This window comes from Chelon labrosus (genome assembly GCF_963514085.1).
Source record: "Chelon labrosus genome assembly, chromosome: 18".
NCBI lineage: Eukaryota > Metazoa > Chordata > Actinopteri > Mugiliformes > Mugilidae > Chelon > Chelon labrosus.
Genome location: NC_140351.1, coordinates 8,118,961 through 8,143,720, shown reverse-complemented (window position 1 = coordinate 8,143,720; position 24,760 = coordinate 8,118,961). Strand labels below are relative to the sequence as shown.

General features: G+C 42.9%; 1 protein-coding gene across 1 annotated transcript in view; it reads left to right on the top strand.

Annotated features, from left to right (window-relative positions):
- Positions 1-23,239, top strand: part of LOC311503282 (receptor activity-modifying protein 3) — a 29,032-nt gene extending 5,793 nt beyond the window's left edge. Inside the window, exons 2-4 of the mRNA XM_084565920.1 lie at positions 13,209-13,241; positions 13,555-13,714; positions 21,176-23,239. Coding sequence (XP_084422046.1) covers positions 13,209-13,241; positions 13,555-13,714; positions 21,176-21,431 — 449 coding nt within the window. The 3' untranslated portion in view covers positions 21,432-23,239. The remainder of the gene's footprint in view (positions 1-13,208; positions 13,242-13,554; positions 13,715-21,175) is intronic.
- The last annotated feature ends 1,521 nt before the right edge of the window (positions 23,240-24,760 follow it).

Below are 24,760 nucleotides of genomic sequence, written 5' to 3'. Positions count from 1 at the left end.
CACGCTGTAATTAATGGCCAGGACAAGTTGGCATATTTATTACAGACCTGTTGTGGAGGGGGTGGACTGCATCACTCAGAGAGGGGGAGTGTTTACCGCTGCTGCAGTGCTTGACATTTAAGGATAAGTGCATCTGTTTTATTGCATTTCATCTGAAGGAACCAGAAAATCAAGGTGAACTGGTCGGGTTTCATCTTGGCTGAAAAGGTGACCCATATTAACTCAATTAACAGTTTTGTCTTGTTCTGCGTAGCCTCGCAACTGTTTCTCCTGTCGATGGCATCTGCTGCTTTTCTAAAAGCTCACACAAAGCGGTAAAAGAAAGCCGCGACGTCGTCCTCGCCAGCAAATGTTTGTGTTTTTCTGGTTGCAAGCGTCCCACTGGAGCTCACATTTGTCAGAGAGGGATGACACGAAGTGGCTTTAGGCCGCGTTTAGCTTTTATGTTTTGGAATTAAACGCCCGTCTGCGCTTGAAGAGGGGGCCGTGCGCGGGGAATACTGATGAAAGCCCGAATCGCATTGCCAAGCTAATTCAGTTTTTCATTTGATTATCCACCGCTAAGGAAGAACAGTTTGGGATTTCATAAAGAGGGCAGATTCTGCTAACTCACTGTTATAATCGCATCCGAGTTGCTTATCTGTCGCCGGCAGCCTGCGTTGTGCGTCAGCGTGAGCGCTCAACTCCTGGTGCTTATGTGAATACAAATGCTAAAAAAAAAATAAAAATAAGAAAGAAAGAAAGCATTTAATGAAACTTTTTTTGTTTCCATGCTGAACTGCAGACAAAATGTTTACGAGGTGCTCGGCGCAGCAGCTTCGGCACTCATGCAAACAAGCCGTGATAGATCATAGACAGATGGATTCTCTCCGCAGGGGCCTATTCTGCAGAAGCTTGGCTGTAATTTTCTTCTCCACATGGTAAATGGACTGCATTTATATAGAGCCATTATACCAAAAGCCCTTCACGCTGCCTCACATTCACCCACGGCGTCCTACATACAAATAGTGTAATAGGTTAAAAAAATATTAATTTTTTTTTGCCTGGAAAGACCTCAATCATGGATTCCCCCACTAATGGCACTTTATTTCTGTCTGTCTGCACCGCGGCCGTGCAGGAGTCCCCCCTCTTAACTTCCCCTCCTTCCTGCTTTTGTTTGCCAAGTTCCCCTGTCTTGCGCATCTGTGTCATTCTCCACTCTCGTCTTCCTCTCCCTCCTCCTTGACCTCCAGATCCCCTCTCCTTTAAGATATCGCTCTGACACAAGCAGCCCCCGGATCAACGGGCGGTAGCAGCAGAGAAGAAGTAGTGCGTGCCGTGTGATGGAGTGTTTATTCCTGATCCAAACAGTCGCACTCACGGGTGAAGACCGGTCGCCTCAGCGCGACGGAAGCCTGTTAAATAAAAAGTGAGGATCGTGACGCACACGTGGAAACTGTCTCCGCGCTAAGACGTTTGCGGGGTTGCACTCGGCAGTATGCGTGGGCAAACATGACAGGAGACAGAGGCGGGTCTTCCTTACAGCTGGACAGTTTCGGTGTGAAGTGGATGTAAATGACAGGAAGGTGTGTGTGTGGGAGTGGGTTTCAGTCAGGGACAAGCAGTTTGGATGTAGTATGCTCCACTTCAACTGCACTACAAGTGAAATGAAATACTTTTCCACACTCTTTATTATTTTGGATTCAAAGAGAATCAGTAGCAACACACTCTTCAGTAAGAATTAAATATTGTTCCCGTTGAACAATATTCATCCTCCACATTTACCTACTTTGTACTTTTTCCCACCGTCTCTCTCTTGGTTCAGTCTCCTTTCACAGAATTAATGTCTGCCCGCCCCAACTGGCTCTTCAGCTGGTCGGTGAATAATAATCACTCAGCAGTCAATCACTGCGTCTCTGCCTCACTGTGACTCCAGCAGACCGGTAAACGATGGGGCATGATTGAGAACAGGACCCAATCACATAGTTTCCCCTTTCAGTTTTCTCATCCGCAGCGAAAAAGTGATTGTCTTTGACTGTGAGTGAAATAAATTCTGCACCCAAGCTGAATACGTTTAGAAGAAAAGAAAAAGTCCGTTTGTACGCCTGGAAGGTCTGCTTCTCCTTTGGCTGTGGGCATTTTCACATATGTGATAGACATCCTGAGATTTCTTTGTTTTTTATATATATATTTATACATATTTTAGCTTCTGACAGCAGCAGCTGGAGGCCATGGTTGAACAGTTTACAGAGGAGAGATTTAAACGTCCTCCCTGAGAAGCAAACCTCTCACACACTGACAGACAAACACACCAGGCTTCCTGATCGGTACCCTTATATTTTATCTATATGCAGAGTTGTGCTTTTGTCACTATTAAGCAACACAGACTGCTAAAAAACGTCGCAACAACGAGAAAATCATTCTTACTAATTTTTTTAAATTAACGAATGTCATGATTTTGAGATTAGTTTCCCTGGGTTTCTGTTTCCTGTTTTATTTTCTTAAGTTCTTGATTTCCTGTTTCGTGTTACTCCCTGTGTTTTCCCCTTTTGATTAGGTCATTGGTTTCTCCTTGTGTTCTGTCTTGATTTGTGTCACCTGTGTCTCGTCATCCCTCTGTCCGATGTGTGTATATATAGCCCTGCCTTCCCCTTTGTTCTCTTTGATGTTGTGCTTGTCACACGTCGTACATGTCCCATAGTTTTGCCTCATCTTGTTTAGCTCGTGTCTCGTCATAGTTTTTTGTTTTCTCATGGCTTAGACTTGTCAAGTTCATAGGTTATGTTTCAAAGACGTTTTTGGTTTCATCAAGTTAAGATATCCTGCCTCGTCTGCAGCGCTTTTGGTTTTGTCAGTTTTGTCTTTTTTTTGCATTAAATACCTTTTTGCCTACTCCTGCCTCAGCCCTCTAAGTCCTGCATCTGGGTTCTAACCTCCAATACCCACAAACCCCGTCCTGACAACGAAAGCATGACTGGAACAAATTTGATTGTGAAATCTCAGGAGGGGGAGACAGTTGTTGCAGGCAACAGCTGACTGTAGACTGACTTTCCCAGCTGATCCAGGGATTTGTGCAACATGCAACTTGTGAGTCTTTGAGAAAAGCATATGCAACCCTGCACGCATAATATCTAATGTTCAAGAGGATAATGTGACAACAATGTGGGTCAAATGATTGAGTGCAATGCTATGTCAACAGGTCTGCAGATATGTGTTTGTGCCATTTTTTTAATCTGCATTTATCTACAAATGTCTCTGCATTATACTCTCAGCTCTCAGCAGCAGCGGTCAGATTTTTAAGGCGGCTCTGTGGTTGTATAGCTATGCACTCTCCTGTGAATGAGCTCATGCAACGTCTCCCCGCTGGGTCGGCAGTTATCACTCATCAGATCGGTTTGTAACGCTGTGAAAGTGTCTCTTTCAGCGCGTCCCTCAGTTTAGTCGCCCACACCCAACCCAACAGGAACTGAAAGTTAACGCAATCCAAAAAAAAGAGAATAGTATGTCGACTATGTGAAAAACAAGAGAAAGCGCTTCCTAAAAAGCACTGATCCGACCCCAGCCTCCTGGCTTGAGAGATATGGAGGCTGTCAAATATAAATGGATGTTTGGACAGCATTTTGGATGCATATTCACAGAACTCATGTCGCTTACACAGCACGACACATGACGCACTGCACAAAATTAAGAGAGCAAGCTTGAAACCGAAGGAGGATGCTGTTTCCTACCTCTTGATGTGCACACACAAACGGACAGAAAATCGATTGGGCAACTAAGGCGTTGTCTGCGCTAAGCTGGCTGAAGTTGGAGACATTTTATGTGTGAAAATGAAGTGCATCCACACTAGGTCATTTTTTATTATTTTTTTTTTAATCTATGACTAAGCCAGTGAAACTGTAAAAAACAGGACTGCATTTTTTACTTCCTCATTTTATTTTGCTCGAGAATCAACAAAGCGTCAATCAGAAGAGCCTGATTAGTCTGCTGAAGTCTCCTGAAGTCGTTAAATACAGTATGCAACTAATAAAGAACATGTTGCTCAAGGGATCAAATGTTTTATGTGGCAGACAATTAATATTTAACACAATCCAGGGATGTTGTCAGTAAATTGAAGTAAAGCAGACGTTGCTGATCTTGTGCAGCGTCCTCACAAAAGACGGATGTGGGTGGTTAATTACTGATCCCAAGTCTGTGTAAACACGACCTTGACAGGCCACAATTTTCTGCTAAGAGAAATTAGAAGAATCATTTTCGGAGTCGGGGGCGTTTTATGTATGAGGAAGTCTATTTCTAAAAATTGCTCGACAGTCCTCACTATCAGCTTCCGTTTAGGGCTGTTATTAACTTTGTGTATTAAATCTGCCATCAGCCAATCAGCGTCAACTTTCAGCACAAAGGTGGCTACAACCACAGAACAGTCAGTGGAAGTCTGAAAATATAGATATCAATCAGGTGTTCATATGTGGCAGGTACAATGAAGATGATTACTTTTCAAATTTGAGACAAGAATGCAGTTGGGGTCAATGACAGACAATCCAACAATGCAATATTTTGTAGTGTAGAATACAGTAAAGCAGTCAGAAGTATCAGCACAAAGATATTGCTACTGGAAACTTTTATAAGTCAAACCGTGAAAGTAAAAATGAGTGAGTGCAGGGACTACAAATAGACTTCTGTAATTGTGTTGACCACTTCCTCAGATCAATATCACACTGAGCTGAACACTGCACTCGAGTCAATACAAGATTTTATTAAACTGTATTTCAGAGAATTACGGGTTGTCCCATTGATCAGACGAGGCTGTTTTCCCCCCCTCTCATTTGTAACCCTAGACCAACAGAGACTCACTGCAAAATGACACATTATTTTCAGCGTGTGTGACTTCACATGACCCCGACGGGTCAGTGTTTCTATCACAACAACATCCTCTCCTTGTTGTTTTGTCACATCAGGACTCAGCAGCGGCCACTTACATCGGCCCTCTACTAGGAGGTCATCCATCTTCCAGTCAGGGGAGCTCTGCTGATAAGAAGTGTGACTAACACTGACAGTGTTTGGCTGACACTGGTGTTACTGCCGGAAGATCAAACCGAAAGGTTTTGGCATGGATTTAACACTTCTTCTAATTTAGTTTTCTGCTGCAGATATTGTCTTAGCATGGATTTATTCATTTAGGTACATTAGTGTTTATTGTCATAGGAAAAATCTCATCGGACTAGATAGCGGCGACAGTCTCAGATGGAAATCAGCTGTGAACCGATGGAAAATCACTGCCAACATGTTGGTATCCCCTTGAGTCAAAGAGAAAATAAACTGCCACAGGAAGGAGGAGGGGAGGGTAAGTAGGAACATCCTCTAGACAGGACCAGTTTGGGAAACTCTTGTGCAAACGTTGTGTTTGAGACTATCAATCACCCAAGTTTCATTTGATTGTAGGATACTTACAACTGCTTTAAACATTACGGTAGAGGGTGTAGATGTAACTTGATGCATTTTCCAGATGTAAAGTTGTTATATCTACAAGCTCCCTGTTTGCCCACACCACTCTTTGCCCTTGACATTTCTTTCTATTTATTTGAAGACAATGAAAAGGATTCCTTAGAAGCAAGATCTGCCTCAGACCTCTTGTTCTTATAACCTCAGTCAGTGTTTGAGACTTGTGAATTTCCCCGGGCATAAGAGCAGGAAGAGTAACAAACAATAAGGAGTGACTTTATCTTTGACCTGGACGTGAAGGTATTCTTTTCGTTCCCCTTGCAACCTTGCGGTAACGTCATCAAATTTATGTCGACACTGATTAGGATTTCTGCGGAACACCATAAAGTCATTGCCCCATAAGTCTGCCATTTGTCCTCCGTTCTTAAAATAAAGTATCCAGTCTGCTCTTTCACTTCCCTCTGGCCTTCTGAGATCTGCAACGCAAAGAAAACAAAGCTTTTCCGCCGCACAGCTATGTCCTCATTGATCTAGCTTGCTTCAGTTGTTTTCCCACAGCTGGTGATCACCGGAGGGCAGCTCGGGTTGAGAAGTCAAAAAGCCAGAGATCTTTAAAGTATCCTCAAAGAGCAGAGAGGGAGGTAGAGACTTTTATTTATGAATGCTGAGCAGTGTTTGCCAATAAAATATAAGCCTAATATATTCAGATATGCAGATTTCTCTATAAAGTATTTATAACATGCAGCTATTGTTATAATTTTCTTCAAACCACATGATGCTGTTGACGGTGTTATCTAATAAAGTCTGCAAAACTGGCTCTACGGGTGCTGTAAATAAATCTTCCTTCCTATTCATGTTAAAGGGCGTACCCCAGGGTTCTATACAAGGCCCATTCAAATTTTTCAAAATCGTACGACATCTAATGACACTACTACCTATTTCTTTTCCCTCTACAGCCTATAAAGCATGTAATTATCTATCTTGGATTTTCATCAATTGTTTTCTTTCGTTTAGAAAAAAGCTTTCACATTAACTTTAGCTTTGTGGCCAAGCTGAGGCAAAGCTGAATCTGCTACCAACATTACGGTGCATTCACGCTACCAGCGACAAAAGCTACAGCTCTGCTCGCGTTGCCAGTGACACTGTTGCAGAGTCTCTGTTAGAGTGTCACTCAAGCGCACAGTGTCGTTATGAACGGGCAAAGACTTTCAATACGACATGGCCACGGGTGAAGCAAGCGTTTATGATTGGTTGACACATCGCCACATCGGAATATAACCTGTGACTGCGGGCTGTGTCGATGTTGGAGCACACTGCTGTGGATGTGTCAAACCACGGTATCGTTTGACTGAGCATCTGCTGCAGGCTTAGGTGAGAGGAGGTTTAAAAGGAGTTGAAATCAGGGTTAGAGAATGACGTCACCTGTCAGGGAACGTACGACAGCGCTGCCTGATACTGTGACTACCGTACAGGACATATATGTGCCTAAATGCATCTCTCCTTGGGCTGTCCCCCTCCTTACCCATCTTAATATACAGTTCACTAACAAGACCACACCTCTTGATATTCAAAGAAGTTTATGGAGAGATGGAACCGAGGGGTTGAGGGGATGGGATGAGAGGAGTTGAGGGGGAAAGGGATGAAGGGATGGAGGGGTTGTAGAAAAGGTATGGAGGGGTCGAGGGGAAGGGAAAGAGAATGGAATAGCAACTGATGGCGATCCTTGGAAGTCTGGATGCAGGAACGCGGGGAGAGAGATTCAGGGTGGGGGCACATCTCTGGAGGCATCGACTCCTTGACTCCCTGGTTGCAAAGAGATTGCAAAGAAGAAGAGGCAACAGAGAAGGTTGGGGTGGAGGGGTTTGAGAACTGAGTCAAACGGGCGAGGAGAGGTTAGATGCGCCTATATAGGCAGGTGCGGGTAATTGGGTGTTTGAGGCGTGGCCCTGTTCCTGAACCTCAGTTATTTAACTTCACTATAATAACCAGGATCTACACGCTCAAGACTCTTTCTTCTTTTTTCAGACTGCCTCAATTTCCTGGAACAATGTGCAAATGAATGTAAAATTGTCCAAGGATGTAAAAAACAACCTCTTGTTAAGCATGTTTGCTTCTAAATCACTATTTTCATTTTCATTTGTGTAGTTCTGGGAACGTGACAGTTGTCAGCCTTGATAAATAAAGGACAAAAATACTAATATCTCCAACGTTGTTTGGGGTGTTTTCAGTAAGACTGCAAGCTTCTTTCTCCATTTCCTCCTATTTGCATCATTTTTCCTCGCCCTCTGCGCCGTGTGTCCGCCTCTCATTTCCATCCGTCTCTCCACCTGCATGTAGAAACCTCAGCTGATGTCGGCCTATTTATCTGCAGTGCTGTAACGGAGAGACCGAGAGATTGAGACAGGAAGAGAACGATTTATGAGGACACCTGATTTACTTCCATCTTTTAATTCCTCTGATTGGATTTTAAAAACAGGACACGTTACTGATTCAGAGCCAGACATATCCTGCTTAGGATTCATTACTTCATCTAACTAAAGATTTTTGTCTTGTTGTAAAATCCCAAATTCAATTTGCAGTCGGATGCGTTTCCTTTTATTAAACCTGCCTACTTTCTCATCCTAACGACGATGTGTCAGACCTGAAATTCCTGCCACTACCACCTGTGCTTGAAATATATTTGGACAGCGCTGGCAGTTCATCTACCTTCATTCACGTTCTGCTTTCTCTCATCTATATTTATCTAGCAGGCAGCATATGACGGGGTGACAGCGTGCCAGCCGAGCCAAGCCGATGCTCAGCTGGCACGCTGTCAGCCCGCGCGTACAACAACCCTTCCCTCTGAAATCACTCTGCTTTAGCTGCACAATTTACTCTTTTACTGCCTTTTTTAATGTGGACCTAAGGTCGCGTTTTAGATTTGCGAGCAGAAGGTTGTCACTTCACAGCTCACATCTGCCTATTTAAGTAAAAACCTGGTGCTGTAATGGTATCGCAAGTATTTAATGATCATTGCTTTATGGCATTTCAGTGCATTTCTTAGGGAAGCTAGTAATGACAGCCTGTTGGCGTCTGGCTAATTTTAAACCCCCACATGCAGAGAATCTAATGAATATCCTGCCACATTTGTGCTCTGTTCTTTATAAAACTGGAAACATAATTAAGTTGATTGTTTTAACGCTATATTTTCTTGTCTTGTATGGAGCCGGTTATTGCTCTATCTTTGGCGTACATTCAAATTAAAGCGATGCTCAGTTAATGAGATGTTATTATAGTTGCATGTATTTCACTATGATGTTTAAAAATTATGCTTTTTGATTACCATTAGTGTTCTGATTACGTCTTGATGATCTGAGCGTCATCGACAGCAGCCAGGAAAGGCCTCTTTATCCCTAAATGTGTGCGTGCCGCTCGTCTCCGCCAGTTGTTTCTCAGCAACGGCAGCCACAGCTCCCCGAACCTCGCTTGAAGAGGAACCTGATGAATGGCACCGAAGACGGGCGAGCAGCTGGCTGAGCGAACAAACACAGGACCACTGATGAGACGTTTAATGGCTCAGTCGTCTGTAGCGAGCCCGGCTTTTAATGAGATCTCGTGAATGAGTGCAATAACGTGCAGTAGATTGCTCCTCAAACGTTTTTGATCCGCGTTTGTTTCTGAGAGGGGGAAAGTGGCGTATGAAGAACACAGGCGGCCATCTGCGTTTCACAGCTCAGCTCATTCAACTTGAAACAGGCTTTCACACTGAGTTGCCGCAAATTGGCACTCAAGGTTTCAGCAAATTGAAAGGACATTGCTACAATCTACAACCCACGGCCTGTAATGTTCTGAAGACGGCAGAGGCTCCTGCAGGTAAATTGCATTGCTGCCATTCGTCCTCTCTGCAGAGGCCTGGTGAGAGAAGCCGCTGGAAGGCTGTTATTGACGATTTGTCGCTGATCCAACCTCTGTGCTTCTCTAGACTGTATAAACAGCCTCTGTACGCACACATACTGCACTTTAAAGTTGCACTATTTAATGATTTATATAAATAATGCCCTGAATAATTGGCTGTGATGTGAAAGGGGTCCCTCGTAGGGAGATATTGATAAAGAATTCTCAATTTACGTTGCATTTTAGCATCTATAAGTTGTTTGGCATCCGTTTTCCCCCTGAAAAAGCACCTATTCTACCTTTCTGGCATCAAATTTCAAACACACAAAGCCAGCAATTAGTTTAGCTGCTAAAGCTGAACAGAAAACAGACGACCTTTACTCTCATATTTGAGTTTAAGCTTATTTTTTTTTTTTTCCTGCTAGCAGGTTTTTATGCTTGTTTCCCTTAAAGCCTGCAACTGTTGCTCATCATTTTTCAATTAATACTTCTTTGACAAGTCCTTCCTGTGATATTTTATTTGCTTTTCAAATCCAGTTTGAAGGCCAGAGATTTGGCACGCCAGGATGAGAGAGATTTACCGAGCCGCTCCAATTCACGCTCACGAATCGGCGCGTGATGTAACCAAATCTCTCGTGCTCACGCTTAATCACTACCGATGCCAATTCTGCCTGTGTTTGCTCAGTCCGCGAAGCTGATAAAGTGGATTTAGTTTCAAACCTCCCCCACCACCACCACCACCTGCTGTTACGCTGAGTTCACGCCGCAGGGAATCCTGCCGCTGGATTGTTTGATCGGCTCCGCCATCGCGCTTGTGTATATTAATAACCCCAGAAGAGCCAGAGTGACTCTTTGGCAGGGCGGTGTGTCAGATTTTATGCAAAGCTTGTTGAAGCTCCAATGTTCACACTGGCTGTATATCTGTTATGTTATAGCAAAGCATATTAATACAGGTGCAGTTGGTGGCTACCACCCACTTGGCATGTTATATAGGATTATGTAATCTTCTTCTTACTCTACTTTCCGATGCTGTTGCGTTGCACCCACACATATTGTCGTTGCTGCTGGATGCTGTTCACACTGTTGTCTGTGGTTTGTTATCAAAGAGGGACATTTGGCTTTGCCACACAGGAGCTTATGCGCTCGAGATGTATTTACTTTGGACGTTACACACGAAAATGTTATTTTTGGACTAGTCCGCATGAGGGCTGCGGTCGGGAGTTATCGAATGCAAGGGGAGAGCTGTGGGAACGAGAGGGCTGAAAGCCAAGTTCTGAAGTCAGAGAGGGCGAACTTTCAAAGAGTGCATTTTTTAAAGTGCTCCGTGAGCCGCCGTAATTCTTGATTTGATGTATTGATCACAGCGGGCATCGAGGGTTTCTTTTCTTTGTGCCCCGGTGCTTCGGAGAATCCCGCGAAGTGATTTTCTGCCGCGGCATGTCAGATTTAATGTCAGAAAAAAAGTGACACTGATTGACGTTGTCCCATGAGCTTGGATACTGTCAGGCAGCGACTCTAGCCGCGCCTCGATACGCTCCAAGGAAGTGTGACTGTCACCCAAAGACACCCCTTTAGTTCTCAAAATGCTTTTTCTCAGTTTCAAGAATTAATGCATCTGCAATTTCCCAGATGTTTTTTTAAATGATTTTGGCAAATAACTGATGTGAATGTAGAGAGCATGGACAGTGGTGACTGAACCTCAGAAATCTATCTATCTGACTGAAAATGTTTAAACCTTAGGGATTAGGGATTTCCATTCAGGCCCACCGTTCCGTAGCACTCTGCAGACTTTTTTGCAGAGTCCTTTTTCTAATTAAGAAGATTTTTCTTGCCCTTTCCAAACAGTTTTGACCTGAACTTTAAAGGATAGAATGTATTTGGGGTCCTGAAAGCTCAGGGCAGCTCTTCTAAAAACTGTCTGGCAGGTCGGGGCTTTCTTAATTCTGCGCTCAGAAAACAAATGCCTGTGTAAAAGTTAATGTTTTTCTTAATTATGAGCTCCAGAGATTCAAGTAGGCCGAGTTTGTAGCAGAGCAAGGCCAGATGTTTCCAGTGCTAAGCTGATGTGTAGCTTCATATTTAGCACATTTCTAATATGCAATCTGTTTTCTTACTTTTTTTGTATTCACGTTTTTGTATTCATCAAATCGCGGCACAAGTCAGATCAGAATCTACTTCAAGAACTATACAAAAATTTGCTCCCATCACAAACACTCCACCTCAAAACATCCTCAAATACTCAAACAAGGAAGTCTCTATATTTAGCGCGCTAACTTGGTGACAGTCTGTGTCCTGCGGGGCGTCTTTCAAACTGATCCGCCGCTTTGTAAGCGTGCCACATCAAAGCAAGATTCTCCTTCCTGCGCAACGCCGTGTTTAGCTCGGGCCGTTCCTTATACCGTTGCAGTGAGACTCAGCCGCCGTGCACAGGATTTTTAAAACCAGAGCACTGGAGGGGAGGGAGAGAATGGGAGGAAGGGAATTTTAAACGTTTGTAAGATGGATGCTGTGCAGAGGAGTATCAGCGAGACGACTGCCTACATGTGTAATACTTCATGTGTCCCTTCCACCTGCCTTAGCTCTGCAGGAAATTACTGCAAAGAGAAAAAAAAATAGAAATGAAAATATGCAGACAATGCCCACACAAATAGATTAGGAAGTCAACCCTGAATGCAGCTGCCTTCAGGGTCGACTAAAGGTTGAATACGATTTAATACTGCAAAGCTAAAACAGAATAGCAAGCTGTTTTGAGTTAAAGGTAATTGTGACTACATTACTTAGGAAATATAAATTAGTAGCACATTTAGCAAGTGTAATATCTATTAATTCTGATCACTACAGTGTTATTTAAACAGTTTTATAGTTATGTTAAGTTATATTATGTCACAAATCTTTGTAAAACTATGTGAAAAATAATCTGTGTAATCTGCTAAACTGTAATGTCATGTGTTGTGTTTGTTGTGGGGCGAGCTCTTAAAGGGGAACTACTGTTTTTTACAACCTGGACCTTATTTCTTGCATAAAATACGATCGTTTACTCACCCATATAACTTTTGTGTAATTTGTTGTCGTTCGGGAGATATTTAAATCAGCGTATATCCATATAGTGGGAGTGACTGGGGCACCGAAACGCAGCGCTCAGAGATGACATCATCCAGGTCAGAAGACATCATCGGGGGTCTGTAGGTCAATCTACAGACCCCGGATGATGATAACAGGTAACTCCAGACTCAACGGGGAATAGCACTAGCGTAGCATAACAAAATATTTGTGAAATGAACGTGTTTCGCGGCAGGTAATGCGTTATTTAGAGGCTGCGTTTCGGTGCCCCAGTCACTCCCACTATATGGATATATACGCAAATCTAAATATCTCCCGAACGATATTCGGTTATATGGATGAGTAAATGATCGCATTTTATGCCAGAAATAAGGTCCAGGTTGTAAAAAACAGTAGTTCCCTTTAATGCACAAATCATCTACCCAAACCACCTCCTGGATCTGGTTTGCTCCTTACTGTCAAGCGGTTTTCCCTCAAAACCTTGCAGAAGTCTGGTCAAATTTGCAAGCAGAAACTAACCCAAATAAAAACAAATCCCGGTAATTACTTGTGTGAAATAATGTTGTCGGGACCAGCTTCTGTTAAAAGACACAGTGAAGCATCCCCAGCAGCTTTACAGTAAAAGTTAAAATGCCGCTCTGGAAGAGTGGTGACAGAGCTCGACAGAGATCAACGAGTCCGCCGTGACTTCATTAGCATTAAATGAATTAAACAGGGTCGGAAGAGTAATCACACGAGAGGGAGGTCAAAGGTCACAGTCCGTGTCAAAGAGTGTAAATTTAGAAATAAGTCTTTACTTCTCGAATACGGTTCAGTTTTTCAGTTACTTTAATTTTCTTCTTTTGTTTGTTTTTTTACAGTCAATGCCTGGATGATGACATCAGGGACATCAGGTGAGCATATCCATCCATCCATCCATCCATCCATCCATATTGCAGATACATCCACCCGTCAGTGCTTGTAAAAGTTCCCAGGAGATAATGGGTAGAAATGAATCTCATGACGGACAGTACGGAAACTACAAGTCACAGTTTAATGACAGAATATGCAGTTAGAAGGAAAAACTCTCACGACAGAACGCTCGTAAATAATACAAGAGTACAACCCAACATTCATCTTTGTCATGTTTCATCACAGTTATTTGGTTTATCCGAAGCCAGGCGCACAAAGCACGATCCATGACTTTGTGTCTTTGTGTCCTCTCAGCTGCAGACAGCGTCAACACAGAGCCCACTGTGCCCCGGCCGGGGAAAGTCTGCAATGAATCCCGCCTGCAGTGGGAGATAGAGGTCTGTGGAGAGGACTTCAAGAGGGACATGGCTCACATAGATCCACAGTACTGGTGTAACATCACGCATTTCATCAGGTACGAACAACGGGGGGGACTGATCACTGTCGGCGACCCCCTCATCGTGTCTGTTCATGAAGTTTGTGAATAACTACTGCACGTTGCAGTATATATATATACTTATAAGACTCGTTCTATGTCACCCTAATCAAATGCTGAAACCCTGCATCCTCCACAGCTGCTCATCTTTCACTGCAATCCCCGCTAATGCTTTAGTAATGGACTTTCTACCGACTGAATCTAGATGGAGAGGCTGTTTAAATATTGCAGGGAGACGCTGTTTCCTGTCCAGCTCTCTAATACCTGCACTGCAAACAGACACGCTGAGGCAGACTGGAAATACTCCAGCTAGAGTAAACCACAAGTGGCGCACACGCAGTCACCGTTCTGTCTACCACTTCCTATTCTCATCCGTCATTGTCACAGGTAACAACAGATCTGTAATGCTCCAGTTTAACACGTCGAAGCGATGCTGGCAGATCTGTCCTTTGTCTTGTCTGGTTGCATTTTCCAAGACTGACGGATGTGAGCTTCTCTTTGCAGGTCCTCAATGCCAACTGAGACGCTTATTAGCTTTAGCTTAGCTTTTTGAACCATCCATGCCCCAATTTGGGGCAAGTAGACCAATCCAGACCAATCCAATCCAATCCAATCCATCGGCCGACTGGGCCTTTCTGTGTGGAGTTTGCATGTTCTCCATGTGTCTGCGTGGGTTTTCTCCAGGTACTCTGGCTTCCTCCCACCGTCCAAAGACATGCTCATTAGGTTTATTGGTGATTCTAAATTGGCTGTAGGTGTGCATGTGAGTGTGAATGGTTGTCTTCCTCTCTGTGTTAGCCCTGCTGATAGACTGGCGACCTGTCCAGGGGTAACGTCTGGGATATGACATCTGGGAAAGGCTCCAGCCTCCCCGTGACCCTCCAGAGGACAAGTGGTTACAGAAAATGCACATGCAAGGATTATTGCAAGATTGTTGATCTGAAGAGAAAAAAATCTGAAAATCTCTCTGGTTGAATTTTCCTGCACGCAAGGTGCAGCCTTCACGACTGGCTCATTAGGTGAACACAACATCTGTGCAGCATCTGTCAAGCCGGTGATCACCTGTGGTTTAATGTGGACGCTGAAGAGAACATCTGATGGTCGCGAGCCAAGAGCTGAAGTAATGAAGAGCAAAAATATTTACGGACCTTTATCCTCAGAGAGTTCATGCCATTCGAGTTAAAGCTTCAGTGGGCGGCTGGTGGTTCGTCTGGATCTGGATCCGTTTGTATTCCCAGCGCATCTCAGCGCTCATTTGCATCAGCTAGCAGAGACACTGATAAAGACACATACAGAATCACTTTGGGTTTAATTGCATTTTTGAGGCGTTCATTGTTGCTTAACCTCATCGTCCCAAAATGGATTATCTCCAGCAACGTACCTTCCCTGCTCGTGATCTCAGCACAACCACGTAGGAACCTGTTGGCTGTTTTTTTTTAAATTTTATTTTAATCACGCACACACTTAAATTGACTTTAAATAGAGAAAATCACCCCTCCTCCCTAAGAGAGAGCCCATAAATTCTTCCTGTGTTGTCCCAAAATAAAGCACCGATGTTGGGAGCAAAGGAGGATCTCCTCTAAACACACACACATCTCAAGGGTACAAACAAAGTGTTGCATTACATTAGTTGGCCAATGCAGATTTAATCTGTCAAAGAGGAAGTAGTAAAAATGCTATCGGGGTGGTGGTGCTGGAAGCTGCTTTTACAAGTTACTACAGAGCAGCTTTGTTTATGAAAGCCACGAGATAAAAAAAGACATCTGGACGGTGAAGAGCCACCCACGTTTTGAATCATTATCACTCCTCCTTTCTCAAGTGCTGCTGTCCTCCTGTCTGAGTGCCCTATATTTGTCATTTTAGTTAAGGGGCTGTCAATTCTGCATGGTGGCATTTTCCACAAAACACTTTGCAGATCGACAGGGAGACTGCAATCCATCCCAGCCTCTTGCAGCTCAGTGGATGTCTGCGGGTGAGAGGGGAGACGGAGGTTTGGGGGTGTTTCCACAAAGCCCAGACAAGCCGTCTGAATATGTCTCCATCCAGCTTTTCCACCTCATTCCATCTTCACAACTCTGACCTCTAGCGTTCTTCTTTTTTTTTTTTTCTCCTACACTTCGTACGTCTGCAGAGCCGGGAAGTCAAAGAGCGAGCCGCGAGACCGGGTTCTTGCGCAATAATAGCACACGCAGACTAGCTAAAATAAATATCTGAGTCACCGATACGCAGTAAAGATTCTGGGAAAAAACGTTTATCCACTGCTTGAAAGCTTTTATTTATTTTTTTCTGCTTTTTAAAAAAAAAATAAAAATCCTGTTCTTTTTCTTTCCTGGAAGGTTTGTCAGAGCTTCATGCTGATTTCAAATAAACTGGTGTTTTATTCGGATTCGAGGAAAGGAAACATAAAGATAAGCTGTTATTTAGAGCACCATTCATCGGAGAAAGAGGACGAGGACAAACCATCCCCCCACATGACAAGCATCTGGCCGTTAACAGACACTAGTCTGATGGGTAACACCCGCAAGTGTTCCTCTTTAAACCTCAGCTCCTCCACCAGTCTTTCAGAACTGAAGAAGCCACACGGATGAAACGTCCTCAAGAAACTTCCAGTTGCCTTCCTTTTTGGATCCACTGTGACCTGGATGACTGAGAACCTTCACAAAGAACTGGTCATCTGTTTTTCTGTTTTTTAACATAGACGTAAGCAGTTGTGAAAAATATTAAGACTTAAACCTGCTACAGTCCAAAATCTAACTATGGAGCACTTGTGAAAGTTGTCACTTACCGCACCGATGAACCCACTGAGAATAATCATCCACCTCCTGAGTTCCCCTCAGATATGCAGAGTTTTATAATGATTTTAATTTGTTTCCTGCACCGCTGGAGCTGGAGCTGCATCTGGAAGCGTCGGCGTTGCTTGCAGATGCAGCTCCAGTCTGCTGCTGTCCAGTACAGAACGCCAGACAAAGATAACGATGAACAACTAGCAGTTAAAGAACCATTTATTTGCTATGGGACACCAAAATCAAAGCTTGAAGGATTTTACTTTGTGGCCCACTATAAAATATATATATATATTTCAGGTTTAAGATTTCCAGGGTGTACCCCGCCTCTCGCCCGATGACAGCTGGGATAGGCTCCAGCAGACCCCGGCGACCCTTAACAGGACTAAGCGGGTATAGAAGATGAATGAATGAGTGAATGAATGAATGCTGCCTAACTTTCACTTAGAGCAGGTGTGTCAAGCTTAAAGACCTTTTTGAAGGATAGTTTATTAAATGTAAATATTCTCCTGATTTACTTGTTCTTCTTCTTTGCACTAAAACAAATGGAGTAAATCTGGAGTTGTCGTTACTTATAGGTTATTATTCTGTTATCTTACTGGTCCGGCCCGTTTGAGATCAAAGCCCCCGAACTAAAATGAGTTTGACACCTCTGACTTGGAGAGACAGACGCGCCTTTTGTCTTTCCTTCCGTGCTGGTTGAAAAGAGACTGTGTACATCAGGGCTGTAATCAAACCCATTAATAAGTCAAGTGTTTTTTGGATCCTTTCAAGTGCTGTTTTTGTCTACTAAAGTGCAGCATGGGTGGTGTAATGTCCGGTCTGTGTTTTTCACATTTTGTTCTAGTTAAGCTACATCATCACTCAAACTTGAAAGCTATGGGGAAGGACTTTTAAACAGTCTGAACCACCTTCAAGCTGGAATTTGACATGTAACGATGTCTGACGTATTAATGGCAAGGGACGAATAATATTCAGAGCATGTTTCCTGGTTAAACCCGGTATGACTTGCCTTTCCAGGAACATTGCCTGCATGAGTCCACATTCCTATGAAACAACAACAGTTCAGTGGGGGGTTTCGTGACACTTCATTTACATGTCCGTGGAGGATACACTCATTTTCTCGGCAGCGGTTTACACTGGAGCCTGGAAGAAGTTGATAAGAAGGCAAGAGAGAAGGGGAAGGAGGGAGTGAAATAGGCTCTAGAGGAACCGGAGAGTGGTGTGTAGGATCAGGCTTGGAGAGCCAGGGGCCTTGTGTTTAAACAAGCACTGACCCCTGCAGAGTTTCCTTTATTTGACAAATGAGCCGTGTCGCTCTCTGCAGTGATTGCTTCTGGCCAAAACACTCAGCAAACATGACTGTTATTGTTCCAAATGAGCCGGCACAAGCACGTCGGGCCACAGAAAAGGCTACGGATAGCCCACCGAGAGGCAGTGTGTGCTGTAGGTGCATTTACGAACTTCGTCGTTTACTTCAAATAACACGCCGCATCGATTTTCTGCCCTGAGCCATTTACACCTGCAGGAGCAGCCGGGGATAATGAAGTTCACACAGGAAGAGGGAAACAGTGGTGTCAGTCTGGACCTTTTAATAATACAAAAAAAAAATATATATGGTCAGTTTCTTCTTGGACCAGACGCTGCTCTTCAGTCATCAGAGCCAAGTTCCGCTGCAACTAATGAGAAGCAATTGACCATTTAGATGAGAAACCATTGTTTTAAGTGGGTTATGTTGTCGTCACACGAGACACAGTCATGGCAGGCGAGGACTGTTAATGGTTAAGAGCACTTGAGGACTATGCACGGCTGAAACCGATGGAGAGTGTAGAGTGTCATTCTCCGCTTTCAACAATTACAGGTTCCACGCGGCTCGTCGGTCAAGTGCTCATAATATTCACATAACAGGTTGCACACGCGCATTCATTTGCATTTTCTGTTTGCTGTTTTTCTGGCAGTTTGGATGGAAACTATTGGACTTCCATGCAGTCCAGCTGCCTTTAAAATTAGGTTTCTGTTCTGTCTGAACATGCATGAAGATTTACAGTCTCAGATGTCATAATACAACACAACTACAAAGCATTTTTACGGCTCAAGTAACGGCATATCCTCTTTAGTGCATGTAGAAATTGATCGGGAAAAGTAGAAAAGAAAGAAAGAACACTAAAATAACATTTATTTATTTATTTTTTTAATGTAGAGGTTGAGACCACAATCTCAAGTACACTAAGTGTATGTCAAGCAGTGTATGTTACATGCCTTGCCACATCCTACTGATTTCTGAGCTTTAGAAGTGCTAAATGCCAGGTTTTTATGATATTCTGGCTATTTGTTTCTAATTTTTATATATTTTTTATGCTAAAATAATCTAATCCACTGAAAGTAGTTTTATTCTTCCTGTAATAAGCCAGTGTACAGACACACCTGCAGCTTTAATATCTTTCTGCACCGTGAATGTCTTTGTGTAAATGAGTCTTTATATTGTGTTCATATACATGTGTGCGTGTGTGTGTGGTTATGTTCGCAGCTATATATATCATGCAACTGGGACTGAGATGCAGAGCACATTCGTCTCTTCGTTTCCTCCTCCCTGCTGATTGCTGTGTGCGGATGAGAGTTTGAAAACGTGTTAGATGCTGTGTGTTACATCTGGGAAATAACTTCAAAAATCTGCTATTCCCCACAGTCTTGCATGTTGCATTTGGCTCACGTCTGCCTCAGTGCTCTGATACATGCTTTTCTCAACCCCCCATCTATTTCTCTTTCTCTCTCTGTGACATTCTCAAGCTCTTTCTAGTGGTATAAACTCCACCTTCAAATAAGACCTCTTCATATATCAGAGCAAACCAGAACCTACAGCCAATAGCCTGTATTAGCATCATCAGCATCACCCAGTGTATATATTTTCTAAAAAAGTGTTTTTGTTTCTAACACATGAGCCTCTGCAGGTTTATGAATATACTATCGCTGGGTTTGAATGCCACAGGATGCTTTTCTCAGTAAAACACTTCTCTAATCTGCACGGCACGCACTGAACTATATACATCTACAGTTTAAAAACCCATATATCCCTCTGCAGACATCAGGGCTTCCTTGATTTGCAGCACTTAAGCGTAGGACATTTAAAACAATGGCTTAGGTTGACGTCAGAGCTATAGATGCTGTAGATGTTGAGACAGTATAATATATACTTAATAATGACCCCTGTGGCGTGGGAAATATGTACAGCAGCATTTCATAACAGGCGATGTGTTATCTTGTACTGTGACCCAACATTAATCATGCACTCACATCAGGCAGCAGTGTGTGGGATATCTGAATTTCGTTTTGGCTCTCAGGCCGCACACAGGCCTAAAGTCGATCCATGCAGATAGATGATTTTCCAAAATCCATAATGGTATGTGAAATAAATTAGATTAGATTAGATTCAACTTTATTGTCATTGCATCTACAGTAGTACAGGTACATACACATTGAAATCCAATTAGGCATCTAACCAGAAGTGCAAATAGCAAAAAATGCAAAAAGGTACAGATTGGTATATGCAGTATGGACAGATATACACACTTATATATGCATGCACATGCACATAAATACATTTATCCATTCATATATACACACAAACATAAATATACACATATCAAGCTACATAGATATGCATGTTATACTGAATGTCATTAAATATATACAGTACATAACATATTATACAAAATTATACAGTATAATAAATAAATAAGAGATGTTCTGTTATTTTTAGTAGAGTAAAGATCAAATGTAGCATTATCATTAAGTCCATTACTATAATTTCAGATATCTTAAGTGGTACACATTGTCCTGCATAATTAATTATGTGTTTAGTGACCAGTCAATGGGTCTAATGTTTTGTTGATTTGCACTTTCGTGTTTGTTGTTGTGTTGTGTTTGGCATAGTTGAGCACAGACACTGAAAAGAGGCAAACAGCTTGCCTGGCTCCGTCCCAACATGACAAAAATCCCTCTAAGATGTCTTTAATTAACATGTCATACTTTGTTTGCTTAATTCGCTCGAAAAGGCCAGAGCTGAAAAACAAAAAGCGCAAGGAGCACAAACACGAGAGCGATGCCAGTTGAGAAGGAGTCCTTTTCACGCCGGGGCCAGAGTGGGAATATGTTGCTCAATTTACTGTTCGGCTGGCGAGAATACCAACAGCTCCCGGACGTCATGAGAAGAAAAAAAAAGAAAAAAGAAGGATAGAGAATCCAAGGCCTAGAAAGAGGGATTAAGAGTGGCTGAATGTTTTCATCAAAGCAGAGCTCTGAGCCTGAAAAGGCCTGGGGAAGGCTCTGAACAACGCTGCTGAAAAATAGAGAAGGGTAGTGGGCCATGAAAGGGAGTAAAAGGCAGTGTATTCCCTCTCACAGTGATGGGTCACTTACCACATGTTAGATGCTCAGGTTAGCGAAAGCACGGTGGGGATTTGAATTTATGTGTTCCCTTCAGAGAACCATGTGTAGAGTGTCAGTTTGGACCTTGATAGAGTTTATTGATGTATGGGCCACAAGCCAGTGAGATGAAAAGTCATAACTCTTTACATCTCGCCCTCTAGGGATTCATCTACTAAAAGTGTTCACTGGGGATTTTCTTCTAATCCTTTTCTCCTCTCGTCTTTCTCCCCAGGGAGTACCACTTCTTCTCCCTCTGCGGAGAGGCCAAGTCCCTCATCTCGGACTGCTACTGGCCCAATCCGCTGGTGGAGAGCTACTTCATCCGCATACACAAGCACTTTTTCTCCAATTGCACCATAGAGGAGGTACTATGGGTCGACCCGCCGGACAACACGCTGACCATCCTCATCGTCGTCCCCATTTTCCTCACACTGGCCATGATTGCTCTGGTGGTCTGGTGCAGCAAGAGGAGCGATATCCTGGCCTAGGACACGAAGGTGGACGAGAATGTAAAGAAGGAACCGAGTTCACGGTCCCGATCGCTTCACTAACTCTCCTCAGTGCTGAACTCTGAACGAGCGCACAGAGTAAAGCCTCTGTTGGTCTGATTATCGGACATAAGTGATGCCGAAAACCACCTACACTCCTTGTGGAAATGAAGAAAGGACCGCCTGCTTATATGACCTGCTGTCGCTCAACATGTTGAACTGTTCAACAGGTTTTTATGTCTTACTTTCCAGTAGAAATTGATTCCGCTGCCATGTCTCTATGGTAAGTAGTAAGCTAACAGCTGGTTAATTTAGCTTAGCATGAAGACTGGGAACAGAAAGAAACAGCTACCCTGGCTTTGTCCAAATATTTAAATGTGTCTGAAAGTGGCTTTGTCACCTTTGGGTAGAGTCATGCTACCTGTTTGCCAATGTTTCCAGTGTTGTAATGCTATGCTAAGCTAATCGGCTGCTAGCTTATCTAACTCTTCACAAAGAAGTGATTAAGCATATTTCCCTTGATCTTTTTTTCTTCGAGGCCCCGAGGGGTTTGGTAGCTTCAGTCGTCATCGCTCACTGGGTAATTTTACCAGATGGACAGTCGACCACATCTTGGATGCATTTCGTAAGCTCACGGATCCAGACTTTTTGACCTCGACGTTTCTTGTCAGAGCACTGCAATGCTACTGAAGGCCAAAGTACCCGCCATACATCAAAGTCAGTGGCTGACCTCTACAACCCTGTGGGAAATTAGACCCCCCGAGGAAACTGTTGTTAAATATTTTAACATGACACTGCATGATGGCCTGGAAGGATGAGGAAAAAAAGCCAAATATGGACACAGTATTGTTCCAGTGTAGTCTTACTGTTGAGTCACTGAATGGACTTTAACCACTGGAAAGGATGCACTGCCCAAAGACGAAGCAACGCTTCACGTAGATCGGGACTTGAATTTCTTGTGTGAATACCTGAGCCCCACAGACTGTTTTATAACAGTGTAACTTATCAGATGTTGTTGAATAAAATACTGTTAATGCTCACAAAGAGGGGTTCTCAATGGAAACAAACAAAAAAAACAAAAGAACTGACATTGAGACCTCATATTGTACAGTTATGCTTTCTGTCTGTGCTATCTACTGTATCAGCATTGCCTCTCCAGTGTTAACTCAGAGAAGTACGCGCTGGTGCTTTGAGGAGGGAGAAAGGTTTGATTCAATGTGCGCATTCCATCAGGTCTTTGAACAGTCCCAACCAGCCATGGAGCAAACTTAACCAACCACCGCTTTTCTTATTTTCATCCAAAGCTAAGTCAGTCAGTTTGTCTGCTCTCACCCACACTCTGTGTGTCTCACTAAACCTGTCGTCGATGGAAAGTGAAACTTCTCATCAAATGTTTCTCGATTAAATTCCAAATGTGTCTAAGTGTGCTTGGCTGGTCTTTTATTAGGTGAACTGAATGTGCATGGGAAACAAATAAAATACTGAAGTCCTACAGTTCAGCTTTTTGTCGCTCAGCATATTTTGTGTATGTATTGGTTACTGGTTATTGGTTGTTTTATGGTTACATAACTCCACTGAAATAAAAGAAAACACACAGATCGGGCGTAACATTATGACCACCTTCCTAATATTGTGTAGGTCTCCCTTGTGCCTCCAAAACAGTTGTGACTCATCAGAGAATGGACATGGGCCTTCTGAGGGTGTCCTGTGGTGTCTGGTAACAGGATGTTGTTAGTGGGGGCCTTTGGGTCCTGTGAGTTGAGGGGAGGGGCCTCTGTGGATCATCCCATGATCAGTTTGGGATCTATTGAATTTGGAGGCCAGGTCAACACCTTGTGCTGTTCTTCATGTTCCTAAACCTTTTTTTTGTGTGTGTCTGTGTCAGGCTGCATCCTGCTGGGGATGGCTGCTGCCATCAACGAGTGTCATTGCTATGGGGTGTGGGTGCCTGATCTGGTCTAAGTGGGTGCTACATGTCTAAGGAACATCCACACGAATACCAGGTCCAGAAGTTTCCCAGCAGAACATTGCATTGTCACAAGATGGTCAATGTTATTTACTTCACCTATGGTCATAATGTTATGGCTGATTGGTGTATGTACAGCCTCAGCTTCTTAAAATTCGTACAAATTCAGATTGCATTCTTGGACACAAGAGACTCACAATAAACAATGCATTTATGTACAGATTTATACCCTGAAAGATATAAAGTCTCCCATAAGTCAATTTACGTATTGTTTCCACTTATTCCATTATATGAGCTACTCTCTTTTTAATAATAATCTGAATATTTGTGGTGTTTTAGTATAGCATTGTTCCTTAGTCAAGTACAAGGATTACTGTGCACTTAAAGCAGATTCAAAACCTTCTCATGATTCATCTACACTTGTTTTCCTCCCGCTTGCAGACCCCCCTGCAGACGTCCAGGAGTATGCCCAGTTATCTAATTCATCTTTTTAATTCATGTCGTCTGTCATCTTGAGAGCTGGGCATGTTAAATGTCAAATGTAAACGCAATCATAACTGACTTTAGGTAATTCATAGATAGCTTTGCCCCTTGAATTATTTACTGCAGCGTCGCGTGCTGCCCCAGTTTGCTGAGTCTCATTGTGATCACGCTTGTGTTTGAATATATGCAGCAAGCTGGAAAAGGGATCAAATACCCAAAGCTGCTGACACATCGAATCTGTGATCTATCCAATCTGCAATGTGCCAAAAGACCATGAAATTAAGATTTTCTCAACTTTATGAAGTCATACACACTCACTTGCTAGAGGTGCAGCGTTGGCATAAAAAAAAGTTAGTTGCCTCACAACTAGCAACACATATTTAAAATGACAGTAAGATTTAATTACCCTGATTTCATTGATTCAGAATTATGAGTTAACACTAATCAAATAATCAAGATGTGAGTTTTTTTAATCTAAAGTGTTGATTTCAAAAACACTGAAGGTGACAACAAGACAATAACTCCAAGTAAATTCATGTTAATTCATGTTGCTGGCTATTAAAAAGTGGAAGCTATTGCGGCTTAAGTGTATATTGAAACCACTTTACTCAAGAATTATGTTTCTTTTTGTTTGTTTGTTTTTTACAGAAATGAGATATAATGAAACATACATACATATTAAACGCGCTAGCTAACACCCTAACTTGAACTAGCTCTGGCATGTTCCTGGCTTTTTAACATGTTAGCAGAGTTAGCAAGTTAGCTACCACTGATTGATGCTGCCCTGAAATGGACGTCACAAACTCGTGGTTATGACATGAGAAGTTGTGTACGTGAAATGTTTGACGTTCTCGTGGTATCATCAGCCTTAAGTCATGAG